Source organism: Meles meles, chromosome 20 (assembly GCF_922984935.1).
Source record: "Meles meles chromosome 20, mMelMel3.1 paternal haplotype, whole genome shotgun sequence".
NCBI classification, from domain to species: Eukaryota; Metazoa; Chordata; class Mammalia; order Carnivora; family Mustelidae; genus Meles; species Meles meles.
Genome location: NC_060085.1, coordinates 5,322,902 through 5,349,255, shown reverse-complemented (window position 1 = coordinate 5,349,255; position 26,354 = coordinate 5,322,902). Strand labels below are relative to the sequence as shown.

Here is a 26,354-nt window from a genome sequence, read left to right as displayed (position 1 = left end):
ATGATCTCAGGGTCCTGGGATTGAGCCCAGAGGGTGAGTGGTCTCCCTGCTCTGTGGGGAGCCTACTTCTCCCTCTCCCTCTGCCCCTTCCCACCCCTCATGCTCTTTCTTGTTCATTCTCTCTCTCTCTCAAATAAATAAATAAAATCTCAAAAAAATTAAACTACAATGAAAGTGTACTCAATTTCCTCCTAATCAAATCCAGGAGAGGGGATGGTGCCTTGAATCTGCAGGTGTTGACATGGGGGCTCCCAGTCTTGCTGTGTCGCCGAGGACAAGTCCCCTCACCTCCCACCAGGATGACCAAGCACCACAGTTTGCTCAGGACCGTCTGGTGCCAGCACCGGAAGCCCCGTGTCCCGGCCACATTGGATGGCTGGTCACAGCACCTCCAGGCCCAGGATGTTTTATCTGCCGGTTTGTACAGACCTTGCGGGCATGCAGGTGGGGATTGGGAGAAATGAGAGCTTCCTGGATGCCCTTGGAGTGTCGGGGTGGGGTGGAGGGGGGAAGGCAGGAATCAATGACCCAGAAGCCCGGAAGGTAGGTGTGGGGGCCCTTTCCCATCACCCCCAGGGGGCCAGGCCAGCCCTGGGGATAGGGAAGTATGGACAGTGAGTGAGGGAGTGAGAGGTGTGAGTCTGCCAGGGCTGAGGGAGGGTGAGGGGTCCCCACCTGGGTGCCTCAACCCCACAAAGAGAAAGAAAAGGGGGGTTGCTGGCGGAGGATAAGAGGTCAGGAGGAGCTGCGTTCAAAGCTGCCTCCTCTCTGACTGTGTGGCCTTGGGCAGCTAACTGCACCACTCTGGACTTGTGTCCTCATCTGTGAAATGGGAATTTTAACTACACGTGCTTCACAGACAGGACTGGAGATGTTCAACTCCGTAAAACTCCCAGCGTGTGTGCCTGGCGTCAACCCTGTCATGCTGTTCCCTGCCCAGTCATGCTGTTCCCTGCCTGGCTGCTGGGAACCTCAGGCCGGGGGTGGAGGGGGGCTGCTGCCCCTGGGGAGCTGGGAGGGCCCTTGGAGAGGCAGCAGCAGAATTGGAAGAAGGCAGAGCTGCTCCAGGGAGAAAAGCACATCTTCCTCCCTCCCACCCCTGCAGGCAGCCAGAGAAGTTAAGGCTGCTTGCGTGCATGCTCAGACACTTGCGTACAAACACACACAAAGAAACACACAGAGACCCAGATCTGGAGGTGTGCGGAAAAGGACACACAGACTCACAGACACACCCAGCAGGCGCCCTTCTGAGCCCTTCCTGGACAGACTTCTTTTCTCACCTTGCCTCTCCCCATTCTCCCCGCCCTTCAAGACCATCTGTGAGACACTGTGTACCAGGCCCCCTTCCTGGTGTTACGGTCACCAGGGGATCAAAATGGAACCCCCCCCCCCAGCCTTGAGGGATGAACATTTTCTGGGGGGAGGCCATCAGGCACAGGATATAAAAACCAAGAGGGAGGAGGGCTGAGGAGAGAGAGCTGGGGAGGGGAACGGCAAGGAGACAGTGGGATGGGTCCTGCAGGGTGAACCTTTCACTAAAGACCCAAGAGCTGGAGGGAGGGCTCACAGGCAATGCTGTTCCGGGCAGAAGGAACAACCTGCAAAGTCTTCTCCATGCCCCATCCCACCTGCCCCAACCCTCCCCGGCCCTGGCTCAGGGTGTGTGCAGGGCTACATTCCTTCTGGAAGCTCTTGGGGAGAATGCATTTCTGGCTTCTAGGGCCACCCGCTTTGCTGGCTCGTGGTCCCCTCCTCCACTGTCTGAACCAACGGTCTAGCCTCTTCCACCTGGATCCGGGCTTCTGCTGCCCCAGTCCTACCCTCCTGTCCCCCAGTCAAGCACAAAAGGTGTGAACACCTGGAGGAGAGGAGGGGGCAAGCGGCTCCCCCTCTCTCCCTCAGGTCCGAGCTTTGGGCCTCCCTAGGGTCCCCGCTGCCCCTCCCCAGACACCCCACAATGGGCTTGCCATTTCACCCCTCCTGTCAACCAGGTCCCGGCCTCCCCTGATGTCCAGAGCCCCGGCCATTTTACCACTACATCCTTCCGGAGTCCCTCCTTTCTCTCCTGTCCGCACCTCCCCGCATCGGGCCCCAGAAGCACCCACCGCAGAGTCGGAAGTCTGGAGGGCCTTTGGTGGCCGTCCCCTCTTCTTCACTCACCTCCGGACCCTAACTCGGCTTAATGCCCCGCTCCATTCACCTGGCAGGTTCAGAGGTCACCTCCTCTAGGAAGCCCATCCTGAACACTCCATGCTCACCCATGGTGTGGGGGTAGGGGAAGGAGGGCATAAGGCAGCCAAGAAGCAGCCCAAAGGCGAAATCTCAGGCAGCATCTCTTCCTGCCAGCTGACTCCTCCCTCCAGCCACCTCACCTCCCGCCTGAAATCTCTCTCTGACCTCGGCCCACATCTCTCTCCGGGGCCTCCCCCTTCCCTTCTCCAGGGATCTGCTGCTTCTCTCCTGGGGCCTGGACTCCCCCATTCCACTATGTCTCCCCTTACTATGAATAGAAACAGCTGCCTGGCTCCGAACACCCGCAGGCACAAGGCGATGTCGCCTTAAACACCATAAAGCAGCTTTATGGTCCTTCCTCTCCCCATGCATAGAGTAGCGGTGTGGGGTGCTTGCAGAGGGCCCTGAGGCCTGAGGGAGAAGGATGCACACATTTGAAAAGGGAAATCACAGTCTGGAGGAGGAAACAGCAGGTGCGAAAGACGCGAAGCTGGGTTGGGAGGCGCAGGATCTCTATCCCACGTGTAGAAATCAGGCCTCGGCCTGTGAAGCAACTTGCTTGGGGCCCCACAGCCAAGAAGGCGGGGCTTTCCCCCACCTGCCCTGGATCTGCTTTACGGAGAGGCTTGTTGTCCAAAGGTGAAGCCGCTTTTCCAGATGAGGAGATGGGTGGCCTAGCCGCTCTGGAACCCCTTCCCTTCAGCCTAGAGCAGCTGGACCATGAGCCCCCCAGGTGGGACACAGGGAGGAGTTCACAGACCACCTCTGCCTCGTCCAGGATAGTCTTCCCTTTGAGGCTGGCTCAGGCTCCCAGCTCCCCGGCGCTGCTGATCCTGGGCCACGTTCGCTTCCACCTGACAAGAGAGGGCCCCGGGCTACGCTGCGCCACCACCCACGCTGCCCCTCTCCACAGCTCTGCCTCCTGACCCCTGCACCCCACCAGGGTCGGCCTGGCTGTCCGCCTCTACTCCCAACCTCCCAAGCGGGCAGTTGGCTGCTGCGCACGCTTCGGCCTCACCAACCACGAACTGGGGCGTCTTGGCCTGCGAGCTGGGAGACGTCTCCAGGCTTGGGGAACCCCAGGGGGCCTCTGAGGCCTGAGACGGAGTGCGGGCGTCCCCCAGCAACGCCCCGCGGCGAGGTCCCGCGGATCAGGGCGCGAGCCGTGTGTATGCGGACGGGCGGGTCAGAGCCAGGCAAGAAGAGGGGACCCGGGAGGGGATCGGACGGACGTGCCGCGAACGGAACAGAACCGTGGGCCAGACTGAGCGCGGGCCGCGCGGGGTTCAAAGGCGAGAGATAAGGCGCAGGCTGAAGACCTGCGGCTGGATCTCCGCCAAGCGCGCCTCCTGGCGGGCCTCGGGGGCGGGCCGGGGGAGGCGGGCCGGGGGAGGCGTGCCGGGGGTGGGGCGGGGGCGGGCCTGGGGGCGGAGCTAGGCCCGGCGGCGCGGGGCGGGGGTCCAGGAAGCGGTCTCGTTGGCGGAGAGGGCCGAGCCCCGCCAGGACCCCGCGTCCCGCCGGGGCCCGCCCCGGCCCCGCCCCTCCAGGCCCCGCCCCGGTCCCCCCCAACCCCAGCCTACCGCCGGGCCCCACGGCGGAGGCCGCGCTGGGAGCAGAGTCCCGCGGCCGCGTGCGGGGTGCGCGCGCTGCTTCCTCTCCGCGTCCGCCGCCCGCCCCTGCCGTGCCCCCAGGTAAGCGAGCGCCCCGCGCCCCGAACGCCGCCCTCGCGGCGAGCCCCGGCCCCGCCTCCGCGGCCATGGCGGCCCCGGCCCCCATCCCCCCGCCCGGGGCGGCCTCTCGGGGCTTCTCATCCGGTCCCAGGCCCGCGCCGCCGCCCCTGGAGAGACCCGCTTCCCCGAGGGTCGGCGCGCCGCGAGCGCGGGGACGACGCTGCGAAACGGGCCGGAGGGAGTCGGGGCGAGCCGGCGCGGCGACGCGGGGGAGTCCGGGCGTGTGGACGCGAGCGGCGCGCGGCGAGTGTGGGTCGGGCACCGGGAAACCATGCGGAGTACCTGCTGGGCGCCACCGACGTGCCCGCGCCGGGGATGCAGCCGCGGCCCTGACCTCGCAGCCCGGCTGCGTAGACGGCCAGCCACCGCGTAAACAGGCTGCGATCACTCCAGCCCGCGCCGAGTGCGGGGAGGACAACACCTCGGGGAGATGGAGTAAGGGTCAGGGAGCGATTCTCCGAGAGGGTGTCATCCGGGCCCGAGTGGACCAGCCCGCGAGGGCTTTTGAGGCCCAGGAAGCGACAAGGTTTTGAGGCAGGGCCCAGCGTGGTGTGTTTGCAGGGCAGAAAAGAGGCCAGCTTGGCTGGAGCTCCGGGAGGGAGGCTTGGAGGTGGGAAGAGGTTGGCCCGCGCCTCGAAGATGGCGGGGAGAGAGTGGATTCCATTCTCAAGTCTGGGGGGGTCACGGGGGGCGGCGCAGAGCAAAGTGAGTAACCCGGTCCTGCTGTGTCTTAGGAAGAGCCCCTGCTGTGCGGGGGCGGGCTGGGAGGAAACCCGGCAGGAGGCTGCTGGTTTGGCCCCCACCGGAAGGGGTGGTGGAAAGGGGGTGACGCGGGGAGGAGGGGTGCGTTTTGGCAGAAGAACATCCTCTGCGTTCCCTGCCTGCTCAGAAGTGGGGCGTGAAGGAACCCGAGCGGAGATTTCTGGAGCTGGCAGCCGGGAGTATGCATAGGCCTTTCCTTGTTGAGATGGGGAAACTGAGGGAGATGCAGGTGGGGTGGGGCCGTCGTGGCTGAGTCTGACTTGCAAAACCTGTGAAATGCCACCTGACCAGGGAGGCTCCCGGAGCCGGAGACAGACTCCACACCCAGGCAAGGTCTCCGGCGGCCCAGTGCAGGGGTCAAGCTGGCTCCAGTCTAGTGACCTGAATCTCTTTTAGGGAGGCTGTCAGAGAAAGACATTCTGGAGTGTGGGGTTGCCTTTGAAGCTCCCAGGGTCCCCAGGCTCCACTCAGGCCCGTTCCAAGAGCAGCTGCCATGAATAAACGTGGCCGGGGCATGGGTGCCAGGAGACTCTCTCGGCACACCTGAGTCCCCACAGGCCAAGCTGGGACTTTCCTTGCCTGCTTTCCCAGCTCACCTGCTCCCAGTGGAGGTGTCTTGAGAGGGGAGCGAAGAGGCTGTAGAAATGAGCTGGTACACTTGGTGGTGGAACTGGCCTCGTGACCCGGGGGAAAGTTTTCTGAGCTTCAGTTTGCCCATCTGTAAAATGGGTCAGTAGAACCTATCCCTGGGAGTGTTGTGCTGATCCAAGGAAGCCTTGGCTAGGAAAGGGCTTGGCTGATCCCAGTGGCCTCAAGAGACTGGGGGAGGGCACCAGAGCCAGCAGGAGTTCACAGAGTAATGAGCCCCCATTTCCTGCTCTGAGAAATGGGGGCGCTGTGTAACTGTGCCCACCTCCAGACCAGGGCCTTCTGCAGATGGAGTGAGTCAGGCGTGTAAAGTGTTCGGTTGGCCCAGCGCCTGGCTTGGAGTGATCACTCGGCACAGGAGCCCCTGGGCTAGTTGGCCAGGACGTGGGGGGGGGGGGGGCAGGAATGGGCCTCCCAACACCCTCGGGATGCCCACAGGAAAGCAGGCGCCTGGGGACAGTCTCCTCTTATCTGGGCACCACAGGCTGTCCTCTCTCCCGCTCTCTGGAGGCTGCCTCTGACCTTGTCCTGCCCGCTTGAGTTCGGTGCCCGCAGGCTAGTGACTTCACCTCCTTGCTTCAGCTGCTTCGTCTGTAAAATGGGACTAATAGCAGTCATCACCGCAGAGGTGAGCACAGCACCCGGCTGCTAATAAGCACCTGAATGCTAATAAGCATCCAGATGCCTGGATGTCTGGGGGGAGAGCCCGGAGGAGTGTGGCTGGTTCATCCCGGGGTGAGCCTCCCCAGGGAAGGCTTCTTGGAGGAGGTGATCATTGGCGGGTTACTAAGGATGATTCAGAGTGAACCGGGCGGAGAGATCAGGGTACAGAGATGTGGAGAAGCTAAGAGACCAGCCCAGCAGCAATCTCGCTGGTCCAGGTGGAGGCGGGGATGAAGAAGTGTCGGGATCCTGGAGAGAGCGCCAGTGGTGGCTGATTGGGGAGCAGGTTCAGGTGCGTCTGAAAATTGTGATGTTGCTAGACACCCAGGCGGATGCGAGGTGCAGGGTGGGCTTTGAAGGAGCAAGCTTGGAGCTTGGGAGACATCCCCACCTGGGGGGAATTGGGCAGAGAGAGGGTGCAGGGAAACAGTAGGTGGCAAGCCAGGAGCCAGGGAGCAAGGGCTTCAAAAGGGAGGAAATGTCAGCTCAGCTGCATTTCTGCATCCTCTGCTTGAATAATTCAGTGAGAGGGGTCTCCTTCCTCCCTTACTTGGCTGTCTTGCCCACCCCAAGCCATTCAGAATGGGCCCTTTTTTGCCACACTTGAATGGGCTCAGACCAGAGTGGCATAGAGGAGGTCTTTCTCCTCCTTCGATCTCGACTTCATACCTTTGTTAATAGGAGACGGTCCCACCAGTTCCCCACAATGAAGGGGCAGGAGCTTAACTCTCTCCCTACCCCATCTTGGGCTCCCAATCCCATCTTTTGCTCCAGGATCCCATGACTGTGAATCTGAGGAGGGGCTTGGCCATCCACACCCTGGAGAGAGCTCCTCTGGCCTGTGCTTGTCCCCCCGTCCCCGTTCCCACCTCTGTCTACCCCCGTGTCTGTCATTTATACATGCTGCTCATATGGGTGTGAAACCTGAAGGATGAGGAAGAGCCAGGTGGACATCTGGAGGAAGGGCAGTCCAAGCAGAGGCACCAGCATGTGCCAAGGTCCTCAGGCAGGACCTGGTCTGGCATGTTGGAGGTATAACAAGGAGGACAGCATGGCTGGATCGGAGGGAGCAAGGGGGAGCGTGGGCAGAGGGGCAGAGGAAGAGAGCGAAGGTCTCAGGGGGCCCCAGTCCCACGACAGCAGACCCTGGGAGGGTCCTGGCTTGAAGGATAAGAGGTTGTGGAGCCCCATTGCTTTGCAGTTTGCGGGGTACTTTGTCCCCTAAGTGCAGGGGTCATTCCTGGAACCCTGGTGGCCCAGGAGATTGGCAGGAGGAAGGAAGAGACTCCACCCCTTTTCCCGGTGGACAAGTCTACCCCTTCCCATGATGGGGGCTTCGCTGACCTTGAAGACTTCCCCGAGGAAGTGAAGCAGCCAGGGAGAGGGCACAGGTAGGGGGTAGAGAAGCAGGGAGGAGACAGCGGGGAGAGTGGGTGGGCAGCAGCAGTGACCTGGTGGGCAGGCCAGACAGGGCACAGAGCTCAGTATGGAACAGGATGCTCTCAGGGAGGGGACAGAAATGGCAGGTGGCAAAACCCAATGCAACTGTATATCGAGGATGGTCCCGCCATCAGCCTGCCAACACTCGCTTTCCAGGTGGAGGAGAAAGGACCCAGCCCCCCCCCCCCCAGGGCCTGGTTGCCTGGATCTTGTCCCCCTTCTCACCCTCACCACGGGCCCAGGCGTGTCCCCAAACCTTACAGCTTCAGATGCTTTAATGAGAGGATTCAGACACTTGGATTCTGGAAGGGAGATCCGCGGTCCCACTGAGCCAGGGCCCTGTGGCTGCCACTGTCCTCCCCACCCCACCCCTCTCCAAACTGGGGATGGGTGCGCCTCAGGGCAGCTCCCTTTGGCCCTGGCTCAGCTATGACAGTAATCCTGGCAGGCACCGTGGAGCTACAGCTGGAGCGAGGGAGACTGACTCCCCTCTTAGGTTCAGGGGACAAGGACAGAGACAGAAGGGGCGAGTACACAGGACAAGCTCTGCAGACTTTGGCCTCTGGATCTCATTTTTCCATCAGTGATGTTAACTGGGGTGGCCTTATTATACGGCTGTCACCTCCCTGTCCTCACCTCTTCCCACGTGCCCCTCTGTTCCAGCCCTGTGGGCTTCGTCTGGATCGCTTGAAGCTCCTGCCCGTGGCCCAGCCTCAGGGCCTTTGCACAGCCTGTTCCCTTTGTCTGGAGTGGTCTATGCCCATGGCTTCCTCATCTCTCTTCTCAAGCATCACCTTTTTTTTTTTTTTTTTTTAAAGATTTTATTATTTTTCTGACAGAGAGAGAGAGCCAGAGAGCCCTAGCTGGGGAAACAGCCGGGGTTGCAGAGCAGGCTCCCCACTGAGCAGGGAGCCAGCCCAATGCGGGTCTCTATCGCAGGTGAGCAGGGAGTCCGATGCAGGGCTCTATCCCAGGACCCAGGGATCATGACCTGAGCCGAAGGCAGATGCTTAACCGACCGAGCCCCCCAGGCGCCCCTCAAGCATCACCTTCTTAAGGAGACCATCCTGACCTTCCCGTTTAAAAATCACAGCCCCCACTGCCCAATTCCTGATCTCTTTTCCCTATCCTGTTTTTCTCTTCACTATGGGGCATAATGAAATCAATTAATAAAATGTATAGTATTTGGTCCTGTCCTGGACCTCAGCTCCAGGCACACAGTGTTTGTGCAGCAATGACAAGGAGGCAGCCTTTGGAGACGGGTGGGATAACCTTTGGATCCCAGCCCCCTGCCTCCTCCTCTGTGCCCTTGGGTGATTCTGTGCCTCAGTTTACACAGCTGCAAAATGTGGATGACAGAAGCAGCTGGTGGCAATTTAGACCCTGAGGCAGGACACTTAGAACTTTCCCTGACATATTTCTAGAATTTTCCACAAACATGTTGAGTGTGGGGGGAGGGGGGCAGAGCCTTTCTAAGGAGGTCCTGTTTTTTCCCCCTCTTCATAGATTTCAAAGCTTTCACTTTTGAGTAAGAAGGAGATTTTTTTGATAGACCATGAACCCCGGGCAAATGCCGTGACCCTTTAGGATGCTTCATTTCTAACACTGACGTCCGGTTTTTCCTCCACTGAGAGTCGGGTCTGCAGACTGGGGTGGTCCTCGGAGGGGAGTGCCAGGTTATACCCATGTCCATGCTTCCTCTAGGGTAGCTCTTCCTGGCAAAGGACGGGTGGTGAATTTTGAAGCTTGTAGCCTTTTTTTTCTCCCTGAAATGTATATAACTCCCAAGAAATACTGCGATGCAGGGAATAGGAATCGCTCATTAAATCCAAGAGCCTGTGGGACGGGCTCAGGGAACGAGGTCTCTCACTTACATGCCTGAGTGGTTGGTCCCACATTCGGTGAAGCTAGCCGTTGGGGCTGTGGATTTTCAGAGCACTTTCCAGAGAGGGTGGGGCCGCGGGTACCTGTCAGAGCCTTGGCTTTGGCATTGATGACATGTCAAAGATGCTTGCAGTAACTTCTGGATTGAGACAGGAGCAAGCCAGAGGGGGCAGGAGCCGCTTACCTGTTTCAACCTGTTTCAGCCTTGGGCGGTAGAGGTAGGACTGAGTAAACACACCGATTAAACTTTGGAAATAGGTGAAGAGGTGCCTTGGGACCTTGGGAAATCCAACTGGTACATAAGTCACTTGCACGGCATTGCTCAAATACTGCCTAGAGATCGGGCGGAGAATATTTAGAAACCATTACTACGTGGACATTTGAAGCCACTGGCTTTCATCTGGAGTAGCTCATTCTTGCCCAGAACACGCAGACTGGATGCCTCTATTATTCCTGAAATATTCTGGAAGCGCTGCCCTTTGTACATTTCAGTAGCATCTTCTTTGTAGCTGGCGAAGGCATTCTTCATTGCCTCACCTGTGCTGGTGTAACCTGGGTCTTGTCTTCTGAGGAGGTCTTGCTGGAACCGAGGCCCGAGTTGGAGCTGGCAGTGAACACAGCCAGGAATCGGACCCCGCTGACTGCCCTCCCACAGCCCCCCGCCCCGTTCTTTGGGGAGATAGATAGAGGTACATCGTTACAAGGCAAAATAAAGCAGACCAAATGGAGAGCCCATGGGGCAGCCTGGAAGCCTCGGAAGGCCTCCAAGAAGCAGCAACAGGCAGGCTGCTTACTTTGAAGGGTTGGAGGAACGGAGAATAGTGACTCAGGCCGAGGAGATATCCGGGGATTGCATTAGAGTGATGTTCCTGAAACCCGACCGGACCCCGGGAATCTGGCCACGGACCCTGGCTGAGAACCGTGGATGTGGGTGGGTGGTGTCTACAGGAGGTCCCTGGGGCGACCAGGTCAGGGGGGAAGGGAGGCTTGTCCTTTGAGCTGTGTGCTGCTGAGGGTGGGGACGAGCGCTCAGCCTGCCTGCACCCCCGGCCGCATCTGTGTGCTTCCCATCTGAGAGGAGGGGCTGCCCTCAACGGTTGGTCATGGTCATCATCGGAGAGGAAGTGCAGCTTGGCCTCTAGTTACGCAAACACCTCTGGTCCTTAAAGGGCCCACGGACAGCCTGGCATTCTGGCAGGGGGGGCCCTTCTCTGCCTACCCCGTGAGGTTTGGGACCCCAGCCCAGGCCCCCAGAGGGCGACCAGCTCTCATAGGTGCCCCGCACAGTCTCCATCCCCTTTCTGGGCAGGCAGACAGGATGGTGAGAGTTTCACAGAAGGGGCTGCTGGCCAGAAGACCACCCCCAGGAGCAGATCTGCCCAGGTGTGTGGACCTGAAGTTCAGGGTTGGCAGCTGTGTGATCCGGAACCTGGACAAGGGCATGGGCCCACGTTCAGAAGCGTGGCAGCGGGGGCAGGGAGGCAGTGGCCAGGGGTGCTGGGGCTCCAGAGCCCTCAAGGCCCTGCCTTTCCCCATCATCACCCCTTTTTGCGTTCAGAAGGCACCTTCTCGGAGTCCCACATCTGGAATTCACCCACAAGGTCTCTTCTTGGCCCCACCCACCGCTGGGCTGCATGTCCCCAAATTCCTGCCCAGGCAGGGAGTTCCCAGATCAGTTGTCCACCCCAATGTCCTCGACCCCCCCCCCCCGCCCTTGAAGATGTCCCTACCCAGCCCTGTCTCAGCCACTGAGGAGCTCTTGGGGCAACATTTCCTTCACCTTTGAAACCCAAGGACAGCCCACGCTCAAGGAGGGGTCACAGAATTGGCTCCCTTCTGGCGACCTCCTAGCTGGAGCCGCCCACACCCCCACTGTATCTTAAGGCCTAGGTGACAGGCACTTGCCACCCTCCCCCCTCGAACCAGGAGAGCTCTGACCAACTGGACTGGCAGCCTCGCCGGCATCCAGCTCTGGCCAGGACTGAATGTCATCTTGTTTTCACTGTATCTGTCTTATGGCTACTCTCGGGCAGTGACATTGACTTTCTCTTTAGGAGAGGGAGGGAAAGTTTCTTCTGAAAATAAACATGCTTAAAAACAAAGAGCCTTTCGGAGGAGATTGGTGTGTGCATAGTGCACAGATGAGAAAGGCTGGGGGCCGAAGAGTGACCCGGCTGTGGGAGGTATGGGGGGGGGTGGAGGGGAGGGTCCCCAGTCCGGCCCAGGGACACTGGGCAGGGCTTCCTGGCCAACGAGGGTGAGAACAGAGTCTTGAAGAAGCGGAAGGCATTTGGCAGGCAGAAAGGGCATTACTGGTAGGGGGAACAGCCTGGGCACAGCGCTGTGGGCGGGGGGGGGGGGGGGGGGGGGGGGGGAGGGGGCAGGAACGTTTGCAGAATTTCAAGCCAAGGCTGTGATTCTTAGGTTAGAAGGGCAGCCCGGGCAAAATCCAGAGGCTGGAAGCCCAGGGAGAAAGCCCCAGTTAGTGACATGAGAGGGGAGGGCACCGCTGTGGACCATGAGTGGGAAGGGACCCGCTCGGTGGTCACGTGGCAGGCGGACGCAGCAGGCGAGGAGGGGCCGAGCAGCCCGGCTGTGCGCAGTGGACTCCGGGACAACTCCCAGATTCCTGTCCGCAAAGGCTGGGTGGAAGGTGGGACCTTGGCCAAGAAGCCCAGGGAGGAAGAGTGCACACTCTGGTGCAGGGTGACTTGATCTTGATGGTGGTGTGTCTGGGCAAGGAGCAGTCAGGTGCTCCCGGCTCAGCAGGTTTGTTGGGGGAGATACCTGGGAGCTGCAGGAATCGGAAACCCACTGTGCGCCTGCGCCCTGGCAGGTCCCAGGTGGGTGCGATTTCCAGGCACAGCAGATGGCAGTGGGGGTCCAGGACTGGATTGGGGGCCAAAGGGGAGGAAAACCAGCGTGGATTAGAGACAGAACAGCAGAGAGGGGAACCAGGACGCTACAGTTCTTGGAAGGAGGGGCGGACAAGGGGTCCCATATGCAATCGGGGTCATGAATACATAGACAAAGAATTGGCCACTGCGATTGGCCATGGAAAGGGGGGGGCGTGTGTCCCCAGGGAACTAGGCAGAGTGCAAAGCAGACAGGTGGAGATGGAGTGGAGCCCGGGCTCACAGGGCAGGTTCTGCTTTCCAAGAATGCCAGAGGAGCTGCAGAGTTGCTGAGGTTCTGCGAGCCTGGGTCCATCTGGAATGCCTGGTGGTATAGAGCAGAGTTCAGGGGCAGCTGTGGGACCCTGGGTAGATGACTCAGGGTCCCCGAGACTCAGTTCATCCATGAAATAGGGACGCTGGGGCACCTGGGTGGCTCAGTGGGTTGAGTGTCTGTTAATTTCAGCTCAAGTCATGATCTCAGGGTCATGAGATCAAGCCCAGCGTGGGGCTCTGTGCTGGGCATGACGCCTCCTGCAGAGTTTCTCCCTCTCCCTCTGCCCCTCCTCGTCTCCCCCGCTTCCCCAGCGCACACTCATTCTCTCTCTCTAAAGGAAAAAGGAAATATGGATGCTGACAGCCTCTTCCTTGGGGCATGTCTAACATTTCCGAGGTAGGAAGGCAGGGCACTGGCACAGGGCCTGCCGCGGGTAAACCTCTCTGGGTGGCCCCTGGCCTAGTACCAGCACTCCAGGTACGTTGGGCAATCCCTGCTACAGGTGTGGGCAAGGCCTGCTGTCCCAGAAAGCAGCCTGGCTTTGGGTGCTCCTTGGCCCTACCTGAACCTGCCTCCGTCTATGCCGTCACCAGGAAGTGGCAGAGGGGCCCAGGGGCCAGCTGGTGGGAAAGAGTAGGGCAGATGTTAGACCAGGTTGGGTGGAGCAGGTGCCATCAGAGTGCAACCTGGAACCCACGGTTGTCTCCGCCCTGGAAGGTGGGTAGTGACATTACTAGAGGCGATGGTGGTGTTTGGGAACCAGTTTCGTAACGATGAGCTGGGGCGGGGAGCTGGTGGACAGCTGGAAATGTCGCCTCTGAGCCCATATCTCCTCCACCAACCCCCCCTTCAGCGGAAACCTTTATTTTCGTTTTGTACTAATACGATTTTCTGTTTAAAAAGTCACCTTTGATATTACACTCACTAGACTCCTATTCAGCCTTAAAAGGAAGGACATTCTGGGGGCGCCTGGGTGGCTCAGTGGATTAAGCCTCTGCCTTTGGCTCAGGTCATGATCTCAGGGTCCTGGGATCGAGTCCCACATTGGGCTCTCTGCTCAGCGGGGAGCCTGCTTCCCACCCCCCATCCCCCACCTGCTGCTTTGCCTACTTGTGATTTCTCTCTCTGTGTCAAGTGAATAAAATCTTTAAAAATAAATAAATAGGGGCGCCTGGGTGGCTCAGTGGATTAAGCCGCTGCCTTCGGCTCAGGTCATGATCTCAGGGTCCTGGGATCGAGCCCCGCATCGGGCTCGCTGCTCAGCAGGGAGCCTGCTTCCTCCTCTCTCTCTGCCTGCCTCTCTGCCTGCTTGTGATCTCTCTCTCTGTCAAAGAAATAAATAAAATCTTTAAAAAAAAATAATAAATAAATAAATAAATAAATGAAGGACGTCTGACACCTGCTACAACATGAATGGACCTTGAGGACATTATGCTCGGTGAGGGACACCAGACACAGAAGGACACACTGTATGATTCCGCTTACAGGAGGGACCTAGAGTCATCAAATCCATAGAAACAGAAAGCAGAGTAGAGGTGACCAAGGGTCGGGGTGGAGGAATGGGGAGTTAGTGTTTAATAGGGACAGAGTGTCAGTTTCACAAGACGGATGGCAGTGATGGTCGCCCAATGATATGACCATACTTAATACCACCGATCTGTACACATAGAAATAGTTAAGATGGCATATTTTTATGTTATTTGTATTTGACCCCAATTTAAAAATTAGGACACCTGGTGGCTCAGTTGGTTAAGTGGCTGCCTTTGGCTCAGGGCATGATCCCTGCATCCTAGGATCAAGCCCCGTGTCGGGCTCCCTGCTCAGCAGGGACGCTGCTTCTCCCTCCCCCGGTCTTGTGTTCTCACTTGCTCTCTCTCTCTCTCTTTACCTCTCAAATAAATAAAATTTTAAAAAATAATAAAACAGTAAAAATTGACGTCGCTGTGAAACATTCCTTGTAAAAATCAGTGAATCACAAAACAAGCAGACCAGGTCCTCCCTTCCCTGACTTCCTGGTGCAATAACGCCTGAGCATAGACTACATCCTTATGGCCTATTTCCGTGAGTTCATGTGCCCATATGCAGCTGTGGGAAAAAGTACAGTCTTCATATGTTTTAAATATTTTTTCCTGCCCACGTTCTTCTTCCTTTCTCTTGTTGGGCCTGTTAGATCTTCTGATAGTCCCAAAGGTCACTGAGACTGTGTACTTTTTTTTTTCCCAATTGTGGTAAAACATACAACAGATAAAATTTACCATTTTTAAAAATTTATCATTTTAACCATTTTTAAGGGCGCTACTTAGTAGCCCTAAGTCCCTTCACAGCTTTGTGCCGATGGCACCACTATTTCCAGATGGTGCTTGTTTTTTTAAAGATTTTGCTTTTAAATAATCTCTACACCCAACCTGGGGCTAAAATTTACAACCCTGACATCAAGACTCACAGGCTGTACTAGCAGAGCCAGCTAGACGCCCCAAAGTTTATTTATTTATTTAATTTTCCTTTTAAAATCTGTGCACCTATCATGGGGTTCAAACTCACAACGCCGAGACCAAGAGTTGCATGCTCTTCTGTGTGAGCCAGCCTGGCATCTCCCAGATGACACATTTCTTTTTTTTCTTCCTTTTCTTTTTTTTTTAAAGATTTTATTTATTTACTTGACAGAGATCACAAGTAGCCAGAGAGAGAGGGGGGAGGAGAGGCAGAGAGAGAGGGAGGGGGAAGCAGTCTCCCCTCCAAGCAGAAAGCCCAATGGCTTTCTCAGGATCCCAGGACCCTGAGATCATGACCTGAGCCGAAGGCAGAGGCTTAACCCACTGAGGCACCCAGGTGCCCCACCAGATGACACATTTCTATTCCATCTTTGTTTTTTCTTCTCTGTTCTTCAGTTTGAATGTTTACTATTATCTAGCTCCAAATTTGTTAACTCTTCAATCATCTCTGATTGCTATCAAGCCCATGTGTGATTTTGTAATTGCAAGTATTGCATTTTTGCAGTTTTAGAATTTACATTTGGTTCATTTTTTTAAAAGATTTTATTTATTTATTAGACAGACAGAGATCACAAGTAGGCAGAGAGGCAGGCAGAGAGAGGAAGGGAAGCAGGCTCCTCATGGAGCAGAGAGCCCATCGCGGGGCTCGATCCCAGCACCCTGGGATCATGACCAGAGCCGAAGGCAGAGGCTTTAACCCACTGAGCCACCCAGGCGCCCCTACATTTGGTTCATTTTTCTTACCTTTCCTTTACCTTACCTTTTTCTTATATTTCCTTACCTTTCCATTACTGGCTCCCCGCATTTTGCTTTTATTTTATTTTATTAACTCCCTGAGCCCCCCTCCCACTCACTCAAGTCAATGAGCATAATGTTCCTCCTCTTTTTTCCCCTTTGGTGATTTTTTAAAAAGATACATTTATTTAGTTCAGAGAGAGAAGACATGAGCAGGATGGGGAGAGGGAGAGTTTTATGTCCTGAGGTTTCTTTTTTTTTTTTTTAAGATTTTATTTATTTATTAGACAGAGATCACAAGTAGGCAGAGAGGCAGACAGAGAGAGAGGAGGAAGCAGGCTCCCCGCTGAGCAGAGAGCCCGATGTGGGGCTCGATCCCAGGACCCTGGGATCGCGACCTGAGCCACAGGCAGAGGCTTTAACCCACTGAGCCACCCAGGTACCCCTCCACTGAGGTTTCTTATTTGTTTGTTCATTAGGAGCTTTTTTTTCCCTTCCCATCCTTGAATAGATCGTAATAGCTGCTTCAAAATCTGCAGCTGCTCCTTCCAACATCTTGGTCACCTCAAATGTTAGTCCCTGTTAATTTCCTTCTGTCTTGAGTATGGTTCGTGTTGTCTTGTTTCTCCAAAGATCAAGTAATTTGGGGTTGTATTCTGGACATCATCAAGATGTTATCGTGGAGACTCTGGATTCTGTTATGTTCCTCTGGAGAGCACTGAATTTTTTTTTTTTTTTAAATCAGGCAGTTAACCTATCTGGACTCAGGCTCCAAAGTCTTTTGTCCTTGTGGTGGGTGGCAGGTGAAATCTCTCTTCCTTTCTTTTAACCTTAGCTGGCCTGGTTGGAGTCTGCCCTGCACACGTGTGGTTCATGGCTTAGCAGGAGACGTGCACAGACCTTTTGTGTAGAATTTGGAACTTCCTTTTTCGGACTTGCTCCCTTCCTTCATGTTCCATCCTGTTGTTAAGCAATTGTGATCTCTCTGGGCTCTTCTCATTTTTCAAGCCAGTTCCTATTTCCAGCAAAGAGCAGTACAAATGGGAATCCCACCTCCCATATGCCAGGTATAGACTCCCCTCCAACTACTACCTCTTTGGGGTCACTCTAGAGCAGTACTGCCTGATAGAACTTTCTACAAGGATGGAAATGTTCCACACCTGCACAAATCTGGTGGCCACAAGCCACGTGTGGCTCTTGAGCAGAGAAATTTTGCTGTGTGCAACTGAGGAATTGAATTTGAAATTGTGTTTCATTGCAGTTCATTGCAATTCAAATAGTCCCATGCTGCTGGTAGCTATCATGTGGGGACATCACAGCACCCGGACTCTCAAGTAGTCTGTTTCTGTATGTTGGCCAGGGTTTCTGGTTGTCTCCAGTGGGGATGGTCTGAAGCAGCTGACTCTGACTTCAGTGGAATCCGAGCTCTCCTGGTGCTTTTCCATTGCCTAAATGACATATGGGGCCATTACTGGCTCCCCGCATTTTGCTTTTATTTTATTTTTTTAACTCCCTGAGCCCCCCTCCCACTCACTCAAGTCAACGAGCATAATGTTCCTCCTCTTTTTTCCCCTTTGGTGATTTTTTAAAAAGATACATTTATTTAGTTCAGAGAGAGAAGACATGAGCAGGATGGGGAGAGGGAGAGAGAATCCCAAGTGGACTCCAAGGCGCGGAGCTGTACATGGGGCTTGATCTCACGACATCAAGAGCATTACCTGAGCTGAAACCAAGAGTCAGTTGCTTAACTGCACTATCTGGGTGCCCCTCCTTTGGTCGTTTTTCTAAAATTAATAATTGGGGGCACCTGAGTGGCATAGTTGGTTAAGCATCTGACTCTTAATTTCAGCTCAGGTCACGATCTCAGGGCCATGACATTGAGCCCCCCACTGGGTTTCGTGCAGGGCATGGAGCCTACCTAAGATTCTCTCTCTCCCTCTCCCCCTCCCCCTTTCAAAAAAATTTAAGTGTTGTAAAATACACATGACATAAAACTTACCATCTTGACCATTTTTGAGTGCACAGTTAAGTATTGATATATTCACATTGTTGTGCATCCCTCTCCAGAACTTTCTCATCTCCCTAATCTGAGACTCTTGTCTCTCCACCCCCTCCCTCACCCCTGGCACCCACCATCCACTTCCTGTCTCTACAGATGGATCTCTCTAGGGACCTCCTGTGAGCAGGATCCTACAGTGTCTGTCTTGTTGTGACTCGCTTCCTCAAAGGATGTCCTCAAGGTCCATCCATGATGTATTTTCCTCTGCCTTTTGGACTATAATGTAAGATTTCTTCACATGGAGCCCTGAGGTTTCCAGTCCCTGACTGTCAGATGTCCAGATTGCAAATTTGCCCTGGAGAGGAGAGAGGGATGGACTCCAGAAGGGCACCGGGAAATTCAGGGAGTGATGGATATGTTCGTTATCTCGGTTGAGGGTGACGATTTCATACGTACGTACATAGTTCAGAACACATCAGATCACACACTTTAAATGTGCACTTTCTTGTGTGTCAAGGATACTTCAGAAAAGCTATATTTTTGTTTTTGTTGTAGTGGCCCAAATGGGCTACCCTTATCCCCCACCTGTAAGCTTCATCAGTCCCTGTGCAGGTAACAGTCAGCTCCTGCCACCCCCCCCCATCCCCACTTGCTTTTGGGGCTGAGGACTGCTCCCTTCCCCCTCAAATTTCAAGAGACCTGATCCTCTCTCCTTTCTTAGTCCTTGAAACCTCCCTGACCAGCCCTCCCCCAATACACTAGGTGATGTTGGGCACCCCAGAGGTCTCTCCCGGGCTCTCACTGCCCAGGGGGACACCCAGAGCCAGCAAGCTCTCTAAGCTCCAGGGCTAAAGAAAGCTCCAAAGAAAGGCCCAGGGATAGGGCGCAGTGGGATGGGCAAGACTGGGGGGAGGGGGGTCTGCTGAGCGTGGGGAAGGCAGAGCAGGGCTCTTAAGGAGGAAATAGAATCTGACCCAGGTCTTGAAAGGCTAGTGGGAACCGACCCACTGAAGCAGGGGCAGGCATCTCCAGCAGAAGGCCGCAGGCAGATGCTAAGTCCTGGACGCTGGTGGCTGGGGGTAAGCTCATGGGTGTCCCAGCTGCTGGGTAGGGCCCTAGGAGGGAGTTGAGGCCATCAGAGTGGCCCACAGCCAGCCCAAGGCAGCTGCAGTGATCCTCATGGCCCGGCTGGTGGCTGTCTTCTCTAGGGGGTGGGGGCATTGCCAAGAGGGTGGCCAGCAGGGGTGCAGCTCACCTAAGCTCCCCGGGCCTGCCAAGGGGTGTAGCAATTAAGAAATCATGTGCTGAGGGGCACCTGGGTGGCGCGGTGGGTTAAGCCTCTGACTCTTGATTTTGGGCCGGGTTGTGATCTCAGGGTTGTGGGATCGAGCCCCACGTCAAACTCCGCAGTGTCTGCTTGTCCTCCTCCCTTGCTCTTTCCCCCACATCCGCTCGTTCTCTCTCTCTCAAATAAATAAATAAAATCTTTAAAAAGAAAAGAAAAGAGTTAATTAACTGATTAAGGCTCAGTTGGTTAAGCCACTGCCTTTGGCTCAAATCATCCAGGATCGAGTCCCACATCAGGCTTCCAGTTCCGCGGGGAGTCTCTTCTCCCTCTGACCTTCTCGCCTCTCATGCTCTCTCACTCACTCTCTATCTCTCTCAAATAAATAAATAAGTAAAATCTTTGAAAAAAGAAATTATATGCTGAGCAACTGGTTCGCTGAAAACACAGAGAGGGTGGGGGAGGGGCTTGTTCCTGGGGAAAGCTTGACAGGCAGAGGCAGGCCTGGGGCGGCTGCACAGAGTCCCATGAGCCCTGAGCCCTGAGCCCTGGTGGTACAGGGCAGCCCCCTCGCCACCCTGGTGAGCTTCCGGTTCCAGCTCTCTCCTTTGCTGGCTGAATGGCTGGTAGCTCCTTGCTTTAAGCCTCGGGCTTCCCAGTTCTGAAATAGGGCACAGGGAATCTCCTTTACTGGGATCGAGCTGACCTTGCCTGTTGAAACAGGTGGTTTCTTTTTAAGTAGGCTCCACACCCAGTGCGGGGCTGGAACTCACAGCCCCGAGATCAAGAGTCACGCACTCCACCAGCCGAGCCAACCAGGAGACCCGGTGGGGTTGTTTTTGTTTTCTTTTCTTTTCTTTTCTGGAAGATCTCACCACCTGCACTGAAGTCCTCACATCTGCCCACCTGTCCATGCGTCTGCATTACCCATACCCATTCATTCATCTGCTTAGCACTTAGTTGGCACCCGATGTTGTGCGAGGCCCTAGCTTAGGATACTGCAGTGCCTAAAACAACATTCTAGCCTTCAGGAGTCTTACATCTTGGGGTGAGGCAGAAAAACAAATAACAGATCAAGTAGGACAAGAGGGCTGAAGGAAACAAAACAGGGTGAGGAGATGGAATAATACAGAGGCTTCTTTGGTAGTGATCTGAGAAGGTTTTTCTGAGCTGAGATATGAATAATGAGCTCTAGACACAGGGATGTGTAGGGGAACAGCATGTGCAAAGGCTCTTGGTTAAGAATGAGCTTGGTGAATTGAGCACAGCACATGCAAAGGTCCTGGGGCAGGAATGAGCTTGGTGAATTAGAAGGCCAGCAAGCAGCCATTGCAAACAGTTGAGTTGGTGTGGTGTGGGAGGGTGTATCAACAGAACCAGAGTATGGAGGACAGAAGTGTGTCTTTTTTTTTTCTAATTTTTAAAAATTATTTAAAATATATTTAGAGAAAGTAGAGGGAAAGAGAGACTCTTAAGCAGGCCCCACACCCAGCACAGAGCCTGACACAGGGCTTGATCTCACAACCCTGAGATCATTACCAGGGTGGAAATCAAGAGTCGGACACTCAACCGACTGAGCCACCCAGGTGCCCTCAACCGTGTGTCTAAATCTGAGGGGTCGGGGTAGGAGGCAGAGTCCTGGACCTGGGTCCGGGCAGGGAGCACCACTCATAGGGATTCTGCTCAGAGAGGTCCACAGTGGAGGAGGAGCCAAGGCCAGCCACAGGGGACAGCCAGGGCTCAGGGCTGGGAGGCTGTGGCTGTCTCCACACCACCCCCACTTAGCACATCATGTGTTCCCTGCCTGGGCCTCCAGCCGCGGGAGTCAGGTGACCCCCGGCAGCAGGCCAGGCTGCAGGAGCCCGGAGGGGTGTGTGTGTGTGTGTGTGTGTGTGTGTGTGTGTGTCCATCGTCCCTGGGCAGCCCAGACATCTGGAGTCTGAATTGATTTCCTTTTTCACAACCCCGGGCAAGTCGTGCATTTCCAGCGAGGTTTAAAATAAAACAAACCTTCTGTGTACAGCCCTGCTCCGCTGGCCAGTGCCGGGTGGCGCTCGGGACTTCCGGGGAGCAAGAAGGATGGAGTCAGCTCCCTCAGACCCGAGAGGGGACAGGGATCCTCCGCTCATCCTCCCCTCCCCGGATCAGCACAAAGCCCTAATCTCTCTCCCTGGGTCTGAGGATGTATTTTTAGCCACTCAAAAGGATTATCAGAGTCTGGCTCCCAGGTGGCAGGGGCAGGGCTGGGAGTGAGGCCAAAGAGGCTTCAAGACACAGCGGCCTTGCTGGGAGACAGGGGGCAGGGCAGGGGTGATGCGGGCAGGGCAGGGGTGTTGGGGGATATAGGCTCAGGCTGGTTGGGCTGACCAGCCACTCCCTTACTTGGTGAGTCTCCAGATGACCCCTCAGTGGCCCTGGCTAAGCCCAGCCTGAGTTCATGAGCTACAGCTTTAAGGGAAAGCTGCAGAGGTCAGAGAGGTTCTGGGAAGAACCTTCCAGAATCTGCTGCAGGCCAGGACCCCACCTCCCAGACTGCCCCTCATCCCACTGCCCCTCTCTGCTGCTAATAACATGCAGGTCAGTCCTCCTTAGCTCTCACCCCACTGCCCCATGTAGAAAGGGTTCTTATTAGCCCATTTTACAGATGAGGACACGGAGGCACAGAACAGCCTGCTTGCCTGCCTTAGGTTGCTTGCCTGGTGAATGGGTGAGGCAGGAGTCACCTCAGTGTGGTACAGTCCCCTGGGCCCACACAACAAACTGGAAAACAGGCGATCTGGCTGTACCCATTTTTCAGTTGGGGCAGCTGAGCCCAGTGTGGCAGAGTCACAGGAAATGAGCAGAGGAGCTGGGGCCCAAAGGAGAAAAAGGAAAATCCAGGAGGAGTGCCAGCCTGAGCCTCATTCCTTCCCGTCGTCTGGGAAGGAGGGGTCTGTTGAGAGTCGGGTGGAGGAGGAAGACAAGTCTGGGCCTTGCTGGTCATGAATGTTCAGTAACAGCCGCACAGGAGTGCCTCCTGTGTGCTAGGAGGGGACAGACAGACAGACAGGTTGGAGAAGGGGTAGGGCTTCCAGGGCTGAGACCTCTGCAGTCAAGGTGGGTCAGTCTGACGTGGACGCCGGGAAGGGCCAGGCTTGCTTCAGCTGAGGGGACTGGGGCTCCAGGCTGGTCATGCTTCCTTCCTTCTCCACCTGGTGCTGTCTCCGGAGAGCCTCCGTGACGAGCTCCCAACCTCACAGTGAAACAGGACTGGGGGAGTGTGCTTCAACTAAATCCAATCAGGAACTACCTCCAGGAGGAAGCAACAAATGAACTGGGTTTTGAGGGATGCCTAGGAGTTTGCCAGACAGACAGGGAAGGTGTATAAGCCCTGTGGAGACCGCTTCATGTTCTCAGCACCCAGCATAGGGCAATAAATATTCAGTGGGCATTCTAGGCAGAGGGCAGCACTTTAAAAGGGGCTGTGTGAAATCCTATGGTGCGGTGAGAGCCGAAAGTGTCAGGCAGCGAAAGCGGGGCTCGAGAAGCCCGGGACATCAGTGGAGGCCTGAGATTGGAAGATGCCCTTGGTCTTGTGCTTTCCCCCTTGTCTCTGAAGCTCATCACGTCTTGCCGGTGGCACAGAGGCAGTGGCTCTTCATCTGGGCATCCTTGAGTGGGGGAAGCATGTGGGGTGGGGGGCTGGGACTCCCGGATATCTGCTTCAGCTCTGGCTGGCTGGGGGCTTTCCTGGCACTCCTTGCCTATTTGCATCCGCACTGGGCGGCAGGGGGAGGGTCTGCTGAGAGAGTGGGAGGAGGCTAGAGATGCCATGCGGTGGATGTGGCTCCAGTTGGGAGGTGGGATGCCAGGCTGGGCATGCGCCCTTAGGTGGGGGTTGGGGGGGGTGGTTGGGGGGGGCACCAGATCAAGCCAACCTTGCCTGTCAGTGCAGCTGGTTTCTTGTAGAGCAATCAACCACCCAGGCAGAAGTCTGTGTGCCCATCTGTCCCTTCTGTCTGGGCCATCTGAGCCCGCTGGGTCTAGATTAGCCACTGTCACGTACCCTTGACCGTTTGTCAGGCTGCTGCCACTGCTCATCACCTCACTGACTGCCAGATGTCCCCCCACCACCACCATGGGGACTGCAGACTGCTCCCTCATCTGCATCCCTCCCTGGGCTGGTCCATCCCTCCCCATGGACTTGAACGCCAACCACATGCTGGTTCTGAGACCCAGACTCTCAGAATTTTTCTTTTCTCTGTATTTGACTTGTGATGTTATGATTTATAGTAAGAAATAAATATTTGGTCTTTGTCTCCGGTCTCACACTGAGCTCCTAAAACCCTTGGAATTTCCAGCGACGGGGGTGATCTAGGTGTCCTTTGTTAGGTTGACATGGTGACTTTGGGAAAGCCCCGGGCGCACCAAGGCGGGGGGGGGGGGGGTGCTGGTTGTCAGGGAAGGCAAACAGTGAAGAGAGAGAGAGTAGAAATTTGGTGCAGCCCCCTCCCACCTCCAGGGAGGGGAGAGGGGCTGCAGGCTGACTCATTCAGCAGTGAGCAATGATTTAATCGAGCATGCCTTTGTAATGAAGCCTCCCCAGAAACCTAGAGGGCGAGGTTCAGAGAGCTTCTTGGTTGGTGCGTGCATGGAAATTTGGGGAGAGTGATGCACATGGACGTGGGGGACCCCTCCCCTCCACCTTGCTGTCTCCGTCTCTTCCATCGGGCTGTTTCTGAGTTGTGTCCATGTCTAATGAACCGGTGACCTAGTAAGTAAAATGTCTCTCCGAGTTCTGCGAGCCACTCTAGTGAATTACCCAAAACCCCCAGGAGGGGGTCGGGGGTCCTCTGGTTTACAGCCAGTTGGCCAGAAGCACAGGTGACGATTTCATTTAGACACACTTGGCGGCTGAAGTGGGGGGACAGTCTCTGTAGGACTGAGCCCCTCACCCCGTGGGATCTGACGCTGTCTCCAGGTCCAGCGTCCAAACTGAGTTGAGTCGCATGGACAAGCCCACACGGTGGGATTGGAATCAGAATGGTGGACTTTCAAAACGCAGGCATTCTCATTAGCAGGAGGAAAGGGCCCACGTCGGAGATGGGTGACTCAGTGAATTTCCTCAACCAGTAGAGCACTGGCTTGGATCAGGAGACAGAACGTGCCAGCCTTAGGCAACCCCACAGGGCCCCTCTGGTCACTGCCTGTCCCCAAGGCAGCCGCCTGTCCCGATACCCAGCACTGTGGTCACGGAATAATACTCCCTAAAGACGCCCACATTCGGATCCTGGAGCTTCATGCAACGAAGGGGACTGGAGGTTGCTGATGAGCTGAGCTTGGCGTGGGGGCTGACCCCGGATTCCCCGTGACTCAGTGTCATCTCAGCGGTCTTTATAAGAGGGAGGCAGGAGGATCAGAGAGAGAGAGATACTGGCTTGGAAGACAAAGACGGGACCTTCATCCAGGGAGTGCAAGTGGCTTCTAGAAGCCACAACAGGCAGGGACGGATTGTCCCCCGGAGCCCCGAAGGAGCCCAGCCCTGCCCAGCCTTGTGCTCAGCCCAGCAAGACCCCATTTCAGACTCCTGAGCCCCAGAACCGTGAGAGAACACATCTGCCACTGTGTTAGTGGTAACCGGCGGCAGTGGTCGCGGGACACGGATGCCGCCATCCTCGGTCGGTTTTGTTTTTTTTTTAAGATTTTATTTAACAGATAGAGATCACAAGTAGGCAGAGAGAGAGGAGGAAGCAAACTCCCTGCCAAGCAGAGAGCTCGATGCGGGGCTCCATCCCAGGATGCTGGGATCATGACCCAAGCCGAAGGCAGAGGTTTTAACCCACTAAGCCACCCAGGCGCCCCTCCTCAGTCGGTTTGCCTGCTGTTGAACTTGATAAAAATGGAATTCTGTGTGTGCGTCTCTGCCCGGCATCGGGCTCTCTGCTCAGCCGGGAGCCTGCTTCCCACCCCCCACCTTCTGCCTGCCTCTCTGCCTACTGGTGATCTCTCTCTCTCTCTCTCTCTCTCTGTCAAATAAATAAGTAAAATCTTAGATAAACAAAGAAACAAAGAAGTCTCTGGAAACCTGCCCCTCCTCTCCACCCCCTTCCAGTGGACAGCACCTCCTTCTGGCCTCCGAAAGGCCACTTCCCACGAGACTGCCAACAGCCCATGGCTTGTGTCCTTATCTAAAATAAAACCAAGGGCCACAGAAGCCCCCGGACTCCATGGGTGGGAGTGGAAAATGGTGCAGCCCCCCCAGAAAACAGTTTGGCCGCTGCTTATGAAGCCAGATGGGCGGCTTCCCTGCGATCCAGCCGTCCCAGCCCTCTGGGCTGACCGGGGAGATGAGTCTGCTCGTAATCGCTGGGTTCCTAATTACCCCAAATGGGAAGCATTCCAGTTGCCATCAACAAGCAGATGGTACATATCCACGATTCGGGGGCGGGGGGGAGGCGGTGACCAGTAGATACTATGACACGCGAATCTCAAAACGGTTCCCCAGAGCGAAAGAAGCCAGACACGAAGATGGAGCGTGTGATTCCGTTTATAGAAAGTTCTCGTGCAGACAGGAGGAACGCATGGTGGGAACAAAGCTCAGGAGGTTACCTTTAGACGGAGGAGATGGAGGTTGACCGGAGAGGGGCACGGAGAGCTTTGTGGAGGGAGGTGGGGAATGTCCGTGGTTGGAGGCTGCTGCACGCGGCTGCCTGTATTTGCTTGAACTCGGCAACCGTACGGTGAAGGATTTATGCATTTTGCTCTAGCAGATTTTACCCTGGAAGAAAAAAACCCATTAGCAAATCTTGAAGCCTGGCTAATGATCTGCGCGCTGAAATATTTAGGGGTGATGAAGCTTGATGTCTGCTGCTTGTTTTAAAATGCATCCAGAAAAATAAGATGGCCTGATCTGGGGGTGGGGGATGGGCGCCCTCGCAGATATCCCATAGAGCAGATAGAGCAAACTGTGGGCGGCAGAATCTAGTGCTGGGGTGTAGGAGTTCACTGTAAATTTTTCCAACTTTTCTGTAGGTTTGAAATTTTTCATCACAAAGTAGTCCCATCTCCTCCCTGAAGCCCACAGGCCCTGCATGACCTGGCCCTGTCCCCTTCCCCTTCCCCCCCCCCCCCCGCCCGCCTTTCCCCCTTGCTCATTCTGCTCCAGGGGCCTCTTGCTCTTCCCCTAACACTCTGAGCTCAGTCCTACCTCAGGGCCTTTGCACCTGCTTCTGCTTTCTCTGAAAGTCCCTCCCTACCACCACTACTCTCCTCTGCGTAAACCCAGGCTCTTCTCATCTCTAGGTCTCTGCCTAGATGGCATCTCCTTAGGCTTT

The 26,354-nt window shown here is 55.7% G+C and overlaps 1 protein-coding gene across 2 annotated transcripts in view; it reads left to right on the top strand.

Annotated features, from left to right (window-relative positions):
- The first annotated feature begins 3,675 nt into the window (after window positions 1-3,675).
- The window catches only part of CERS4 (ceramide synthase 4), a 32,412-nt gene continuing 9,733 nt past the window's right edge, over window positions 3,676-26,354 (top strand). The window contains exon 1 of one of the 2 annotated variants that reach the window (XM_045991992.1): window positions 3,676-3,923. Coding sequence is in view for 1 of the 2 variants with exons in the window: in XM_045991991.1 (XP_045847947.1) it covers window positions 4,393-4,397 (5 nt within the window). In the remaining variant the exon portion in view is untranslated. Of the gene's footprint in view, window positions 3,924-4,221; window positions 4,398-26,354 lie in introns of those variants that run through there. The other variant, XM_045991991.1, reaches the window with a different exon arrangement.